Source organism: Oryzias melastigma, linkage group LG5 (assembly GCF_002922805.2).
Source record: "Oryzias melastigma strain HK-1 linkage group LG5, ASM292280v2, whole genome shotgun sequence".
NCBI classification, from domain to species: domain Eukaryota; kingdom Metazoa; phylum Chordata; class Actinopteri; order Beloniformes; family Adrianichthyidae; genus Oryzias; species Oryzias melastigma.
In genome coordinates this window covers 25,379,866-25,388,356 of record NC_050516.1, presented here as the reverse complement: position 1 = coordinate 25,388,356, position 8,491 = coordinate 25,379,866, and the positions used below count along the sequence as shown (strand labels likewise).

Below are 8,491 nucleotides of genomic sequence, written 5' to 3'. Positions count from 1 at the left end.
TGTCTCCAGCGGCCCCCGGCTGATTTGAGCTTGAGACCCCTGATGTAAACGCTATGAAGCAAAGTCAGAAAACCTAAGTGTGGATCCTATTTTTTTTTCCTGTTCTTACACTGACTTAAAATAGCTTAGGCTGTTGCCCTGTAACTGACTGATGACCTGTCCATGGTGCACCCCGCCTTTGTCCAATAGTAGCTGGGATAGGCTCCAGCAGCCTGTTTACCACGTAATAGATTCAGCAGGTTTGGAAAATAGATGGATGGTTCTGTGTTGGCCTAGTAGATCTGAGTGTGAAAATATATGCTAAAATCAAAGTAATATATTCCTCTATCCTATCCTTTCTTGATAATTCACAAAAAAATGAGGATGTTAGAATGTTTTGCGAACACAATGGATGCTATGGTACTGAGCAATCCAATTCGCGTCAATTATTACAGGAAGTTACATCAAGATACAAGAGAAAATCAGCGATTGACAAATACGATCATATTTTTGTATCTTAGCAGACTGTTGAGATGGAAATGAACGTACAATCACAACACACACACAGATCAACGTAGTGGGCTGACTCCGGAGCGGGGGCGGGGCCGGGTTTTGGGTGTAAAAAAAAAAGAGAGAGGCAGGGAGCAGTTCTTTTTAGCAGAAACATGGGGTGATATTTTTAGGTCATTAATTTACCCATGATGGCAAAAAGGAAAAAAAAAAGTTCTACCAGAAGCGCCTGTCGACTGTCGCAGAAAAATGCAGGTCTGGTGTGAATTGGAGGTGAGAGCGGACACCGCGCGCACTCCGCCAGGCGTTAGTTATTTTTCAGTTCACTGCTGTCATGACTGTTTCTCATGACAGTAGAGAGTACTTCCAAGTTTAAGCAACATAAAATAACCACCAAGAACTAAAGAAAGATCCCATTTAATTTACCTCTTGGATATTATATCAACTGTTCTGCTTTTTTAAAGGCTGCTGACAAAAGAAAGGTGCTGAACAATTGATCGCTTTTGATAGAAAATATTCATGTCAAAAGTTCTAGACTGTAGAAAAAAACCTTAAATGCGTGTGTGCTGTTAAGATGATCTGAAAAATATTTTACAACTGTGAATCGTTTGTTACATGAAGATATATTGGTTATTGCAAAAATCGCATTTCTTATTAACAAATGCACAAGCAAATGCAAATATAGAATAATGTAAAACTGCAAAATATGAACATATGGGATATAAATCCATGCATTATTGTATAAATTTGGATTTTTGTGACATAAATCAACACATGTGAATTCATTGATTTTGATCTGATGCTCAGATTAATGTGACATTAATATGCATTAACAAATAACTTTAAATAATAACTCAAAGAATTACAGTTTTATCCAAATGAATAAAGATGATTCCTTATGGTGTTTAACTTTCTTAACACACTGTTATTATATGTTTGGGAGTTTTAACATGTCAGTAGAAAACACTTCTGCATTAAACTGGATCACCAAATGTATTAGATGGCCTGGGAAGTATGGGTGAGCATCACACTTCTCCAAACTCTGTCACTTTCACACCAATGTCTGCCAGAATGTCATCACTTTGACATGATCGTAACACCATTTACGTCATGTAGCAGTCAAGAAATATTTTAAAGAATACGAGACAGGTTCAGGTTTTTCTCAGGTGTTTTGAAAAAATATTCTAGTGAGAGTTTGCTGATCAAAACAAAAGTCAGCACCGGTTTGTGAAGCTGTCTCAAAGATGAAAATATGACTTCATTACTCCGTAGTTGTGGACAGAAATATTTGAAATGCCTTATTAAAGTGGAAGGCATCACAGACAAGAGAATTGAATTACGTTGTCTCATAATGGGATGTGTGTGTCTCGACTTTTGACACACAGAAACATGCTGGAGATGCACACAGCACTAAAGCTGAGTCCAGATCTCAATATTTTGATTATTTTATAGTGTTATGTTTTTGAAAAATGTTAGTGGGCTGTATTAAAATTGTGACACGCTTAATATCACCAGAGCTCCAGTATTTATGTTTATGTTCTTTTCGCGCCGCTTTTCTCCTTTAGAATCTACTAGAATTACGTTGATCGTGTGAACAATTGAAAAGTTACAGCATGCATAAGATTTTGTAACGCTTTGGGTGTTAGAGGATTAAATATGACTTGATTTTAAATCCAAGTAAATATATGCACTTTTTAGGCAATTAAACATTTTCATTATTTTGTTTAAAAAAAACCTTAAAGGGCCTTACACCATTTTTATTATAATTACAGCATTTTCTACTGCATTCATTGTGGACGGCTGCACTCAATCAAACTTTTGTAATACTTTCAAGTTCACCTTGCCATTCATGCCACTGAATGTCAGGCAGCATGAGGGAAAGATTAAAGCTCGGAGGAATCATTATAAAGGTGACAGAGTATTTCTTATGGGACACCTCACCTTCAGACACACAGGGAACTGAACCTGCTTTGTAATCCGGTTAAACTCTTTCCTCTCAAGCCAGTTTTAAAGTGACAGCTCACACCAGAGGATACATTTCTGCACAGGAGCAGCCAAACTTGATTATTTCTTTGTTCTCATTGATCTAGGAGTGTAACGATTAATCGAATTCATCAATTAATCAATTTGTGTACCTTGACATGGAAGGTTGATTTTATTGTAACGTGGAAAGTCCCATCACAACGGACAACACACATGTGATGACAGCAAAAAATGATCTTTACTGTCTAAAGTGTGGAAACTGAATCGATTTCAGGTCAGTGAATCGGATCGTCCAAAATGAACGAATATCAGCAATGAAATGTGTCACCAACCACAAGTTATATGATAATTTTAAATGAGTCGTAACTACTAGTGATGGGTACTTTGATTCTTTCAAATCTCGATTGTCGACTCTTTACAAGGTTTTTTTTTTTTTTTTGTGGTACTTCATTACTATACAAGAGAAGCCTTAGAATTACCAAATTTTGTGCATTTATTACATTACAAACCTGTAATGTAATTTGTTAAATATTTCAATCAAATTTTGGCATGCTAGTTCTTTTGTTTTGATTTTTTTATTTTATTTAAGCTTTTCATTTATTGACAATAAAAAAAAGAATTAGTTCATTAGAATAGTGTTTTAATTGTGATTATGACACTTTTAACCAAAATCCCACAACCTAAATGTCATAAAAAGCCATTTTTCATGTTGATCTGAAGCCTCTGTTTCAGAAATATTCTCTAGGTGGGCGTGGCTTTGGATCTGAGTAGCGCCGCCCCTAATCCCCCCTGTCTGATTATGATAGCTCTGTGCCTCGCTAGCGTAAATCTTCACCACTGCTACCTTAAAATGTCAAGTAAGATCGGTAATGTCCAGCCTTATTGTATGTCAGCTCTGACGAGGAAGCGAAGAACTTCATGGACCAAATTTCCTCTAAAAGACCGCTGTCAAATCAGCCGTTATTTACATTTCCGCGGTCACATCAAGAAGGTTTGTGGAGTCTCTTGGAGATTTTCCATCATTCTTAGCCCTGCTACCGTAAGAACTGTATGAAACTCTCTCAAAAAAATCCAGTGACGGCTGATTTGACCACGGAAATGTGAACGGCGGCTCGTTCAATCGCAGTCTTCTCCGGCACCTGAGCTAGACACGTTGGCCGGGCCCTTTTTTCTCTTTCATAAGAAAAATTTAGTATTTAGTATTTTATTAGTGGAATGCCCCTTGAGATGTACCATCTCATTTTCGAGGGGGTCCAAAATGCCACACAAACAGGTTAAAAACTCAAAAAACATGATTTTCAGTTTAGGGTGACCTTAAAGAATTAAACAAGTGGGAAGCCTGTGCCACTGAAAGGGATGCGAGTTAATAACAATTGGATTGACCCTCCATGAACTCCACTCATAGCTGAGTCCCTGTCTGATTGAGGCAATGCGCAACCTCACCAATCTTTAGATATTTGAAGTTGCACCACTCAAATTGCGCTGCCGCCAGACCAACGTGCCGCGCACCGGCTCTCAAACCACGCCACAGGACCTCAGATGGCATCTGTACCATTGACTTAACATTGAAACTCCACGTCTCTGAAGCACAAATCACTTATGGTGTGACCAAGCAGGCACAAAGCACACTGCAAAGGAAAAAAAGTAAAGAATCGGCTCTTATCATTTGGGAGTCGACTCTTTTGACCCTCTACCAGCCAGCATTTCTTAAAATCTATGCTTTTGAGCATGACCCATCACTAGTAACTCCTGCTCGAAATCTGTCATATCAAAACTGATCACAAAAATCTTAATAATCAGAGTATCTCTGCAGTACTGACATCTACTGAATGTGTTCATCCCGTCTTATTATTTAGCAGGCACTAGTTGAAGTCATCAAAATGCCACGAACGCTTGTGCTGACAAATAAATGCTAGACTGGTCACCATTACGCACACTGGAAGTCTCATAGGCTGCAGAGGTGTAGGGCATGCCGTCCCAGGACTCATTTGAAAGTCAAAACAATTCTCATTAATTATTCACTTGGATGAAAAACTTCAAACAAACACAACTAAATAATTTATTTGGCAGTCTTAAACTGTTCGTTTAGATCCAGAATAAACAAAGCCGTAGTTAAATGAACAACAGTGAGCCTACTCACCCCAGTGTCGTCATGGTGACGATGGTATACCAGAAGGAGGCTGGGATGCTGGTGAACTTGCTGGAGCTGGAACCCTTTTCAGCGTAGAACATGACGGTGGCAAAGATGATGATGGCCATGGTGAGGGAGAAGAGGAGAAAGCCCAGCTCTGAGGCGCAGCTCTTCAGAGTGTAGCCGAGGATCCTAAGGCCCTGCGAGTGGCGAGAGAACTTGAATATCCGAAACACTCGGAACACGCGCAGAGTTACAAAGGCGCCGCTCACGTCTTCGTTGTTGGTCATCACCAGACCGATGTAGTACGGCAAGATAGCCACTACATCGATAATGCTCATGACGGAGCGCATGAAACGGTAGCGACTGGGCGCGGCGAACAAACGAAGCAGGTACTCCACGGTGAATATCATGACACAGGCGGTGTCGATGCAGAAGAAGGCCACGGTGTAGCGCTCACCGCAAGGCATATCTTTCTGGTTGAAAGTGGAACCACAGGGCACTGTCTCCACCACATTAGTGATGACTGAGATGGCAATGAAGAAGCCTGTGACATAGTAGAAGACCAGGGCCATAGTGGAGGTGTGGGGGTTCTCAAAGGCGCGCCACATGGTCTCCCTGAAGCTCATGTTCGGCAGCTTCATGTCCTTGGTTTCCTCCTGGTCGTCCTGCAGCCGCTCCAAGTTTTCCCTCTTTCTGTCCTTGTATTCTTCATAGCAGCAGTCACCGATGATCTCTGGGATGATGCCAAAGAACGTAAGCTCCTCATCGTACGCCGAGATGCACTCATGGCGCGGGTAATGCAGCTTTCCTGTCCGGTAGAAGTTAAGGATGCTCCTGAAGGCGTCCGGGTCCCGGTCAAAGAAGTACTCCTTAGTGTCCTCGTTGTAGAAGAAGTCCTTCTCAGAGCTGCCCAGCAGGGTGTCTGGGTAGCGGTCCAGCGTGGTCCTCCACGTCTGGAAGCGCCGTCCGCTGACGTTCAGGATGATCAGCTCATCTTGCCTCTTGGTGTTGTCTCTTGGGGCAATGGGCATGGGGCAGTTGGCCACAGGCATCCAGCCAATGGCTGCAGCCCTGGCAAAGGGAAGCCACGCTGCCACTCCCGTTGCCATTGCAAAGCAGAATGGGGGAAGTAGTCTTCCTCACCTTCAGGCTTGACTGGCTGTGGATGAAGGTGGCATCTGAAAAAGAAGCAGAGAAACAAACAGATCATGATGTTTTATATTGAAAATAAATCTCATCATTCTGCAGCTGCAAATCCAACAGAAAAAGCTTTTTCAAAAGAAAATAATAACATCCTCACATTTTCGTATCGCTTATGAATTAAACAGTAAGTAAATGTATTGCAACAATTAATCAGTTCTGCATCAGCAAAATTAATAAACTAACAAGAATCCTCTGAGCTGGATCGTTACAGTTTAGCAGAGAGAGACAACTGAAACAAACCTGTTGAATCTAAATCAGGAGGGAACCTGCTCATATCTATACAGGCTGCATGTGATCATGATACTTATGCATTCAATTCCAGATAATAAATAATGACTAATGCATTCTTAAAATATCAGATACATATTAAATATACACACTTTTATCACCTTTATCATATAAGTGTGCAATTAAAACTTGCAGGTTTTCTTTGTGCAATGAAGGTGCACAGAAAGAAAACTTTTGTAGACATGTCTTTTTTTAACAAAAGAAAGGTAAAATGCATACTCACCCAAGAAAAGAAGAGTGGGCAGTTGATTAAAATCCCAAAACTGAAGCAGCTTCCGTCCGGATGCAGTCTACAGGTAAAAGACAGGTACTCTAATCCATCTGTGGAGCAGAGCCGGTGAGCAGCACTTCTTTCCCCCGTGGACCAACCGATGAACTCCCGCAAACCGCAGCCAAACTAATGCAATGAACTACTCTGCGCACGGAAGCGTCAGAAGCTGCGTCCTGCAGAGAGACATGTGAGCGCTGGAGGACCCAGTCTACATCCTGGCTCCTTTGTTCTCCCGTTTGCGCGCAGAAAGTGAAGTGATGGAGAGCCGCTGCGCGCGCTCTTCCTCTCGCTCAAAGTACAATGTGCGCGGCTCCTCGCCGGCTCTGCCAGCTCCTGTCATCACTCCTCCTCCTCCTCCTCCTCCTCCTCCTGCTTCCTCCCTGCCTCAGTTTGAGCCCTGTCACTTTAACTGTTCGCAACAGGAGGTGCTGCCGTTTCTCATCAACAGTGCTCTTACACTAAAAAACTGACAGTTTAGGAAAATGGTTTGGAATATTAAAGTGCCTTAAAAATTCACCCTCATAAAAAATTACCTCTTACCAAATCCACCAACATATCATAACTGATATCATCTATCATTAAAAATATGTATATTTCAAAATATTTTTGTGGGTTTTATCTAAGGATTTAAAATAACATCTTAATTCCATTTTTTTTTATTTTTTTTTTAATTTACTGTCAATAATTTGATAGGGCTTTATAGGGGGCTGCAGGGGTTAGCGCTCTTGCCCTCACAGCAAGAAGGTCCCAGCTCAAGTCCCGGCTGGGACCTTTAAGTGTGGAGTTCTCCCTGTACATGTTTTGGTTTTCGTCCTCCCACTATCCAAAAACATGCTTCAAAGGTTAACTGATGACTCTAAATTGTCACTAGGTGTGAATGTGAGTGTGTATTATTGTTGCCCTGCGGCAGACTGACGACCTGTTCAGGTGACCCGATGGTAGCCGGATTTGGCTCTAGCAGCCCTGTGACCCCATAAGGGATGGATGGGCTTTAAAGGATTAAGTGTAAAACTTGATTTATTCAAATTGTGAAATATGTTGGGTGGTCCACAACCAACTGGGAGGGAAAGGGGGTGGGGTTGCCTTGAGGCAAATTTCTATTGAACTACTACTATAGCTTTACAGAAACTATGTCTTAGAAAACAAGACAGTTTTTTTTAATTTTAGCTAAAAATGTCACAATCATAATGAAAGATCTCTGGGAAATAATCAAAATATGATCGGAGTGGAACTTCAAACACTCCTGCTGCAATAGCAACAATATTTTGAACATTTGATAGAGAAAACATATAAAATATTAAAACAAATATTTCTGTTTTTTATTTTTTTTTTAATTTTTTTTTTTTTTAGTACAAACTGGAGCTTTTTGTCTGAATGTTTTTTCCTGGTCTCCTCCTTTATCTTACCACACATTGGCTGGTCATTTTAAATTGACCCTGAGCATAAGCTATCAGAGTTGTTTTGGTCCACGTGAGCCAGTGATGGACTGGCATGCTGTCCACACTAGTTTACACAGCGTCTCAACCAATAACAGCTGGGATAAGCTATAGTCCTCCATGACCCTGAGCAGGGTGAAGCAGGTGTAGAAAATGAAGCAGTAAACGCAGCAACCTTGGAGCTATGGATGTTGGTTTCATATAAAGCAACATTATATAAGTACCCAGTTTGATGAAAACCTTTAGTAATGCGAATTATTTAAATTACTTATTATAATTATAAAATTTGATCCATCCCTTGAACCTGGATGGTGTTCCAACCTGGAAAGTTTGAATAAATAAATGGTCCAGATTGAGGAAAACAACCTGTTTGTATAAGAGTGTCACCAAGACACCCCAGAACAGACCAGAGGATTGAGCATAACTCAATCAGGCCTAACAGAGCTGAGAGGACTCCATTGGCTCCAGACAGGCTGGGAGTTGAAACTGTGCGTGGCTCGTCTGTATGCCGTGCAGTGAGTTCAATAAAACAACCCAGTGATTCTCATGATTGTGAGGTCTTAGACTAACACACCTTAATCTCCTGTAATCCTCTGCTGCATTCTTTCAACCATCATCTCATCTTTGGTATTTATTGTGTTTTCAAACATATGCAGGATATTACCCCGGAGGTCAGACAAAATTATT

At 40.9% G+C, this 8,491-nt stretch overlaps 1 protein-coding gene across 2 annotated transcripts in view; it reads right to left on the bottom strand.

Annotated features, from left to right (window-relative positions):
- The window catches only part of LOC112145226 (potassium voltage-gated channel subfamily D member 3), a 113,836-nt gene extending 105,560 nt beyond the window's left edge, over window positions 1-8,276 (bottom strand). The window contains exons 1-2 of one of the 2 annotated variants that reach the window (XM_024270354.2): window positions 6,321-8,276; window positions 4,613-5,784 (exon numbers count right to left, since the gene is read on the bottom strand). In XM_024270354.2, the coding sequence (XP_024126122.1) occupies window positions 4,613-5,715 (1,103 nt within the window). In that variant the 5' untranslated portion in view covers window positions 5,716-5,784; window positions 6,321-8,276. Of the gene's footprint in view, window positions 1-4,612; window positions 5,791-6,320 lie in introns of those variants that run through there. The other variant, XM_036212003.1, reaches the window with a different exon arrangement.
- Window positions 8,277-8,491: the final 215 nt, after the last annotated feature.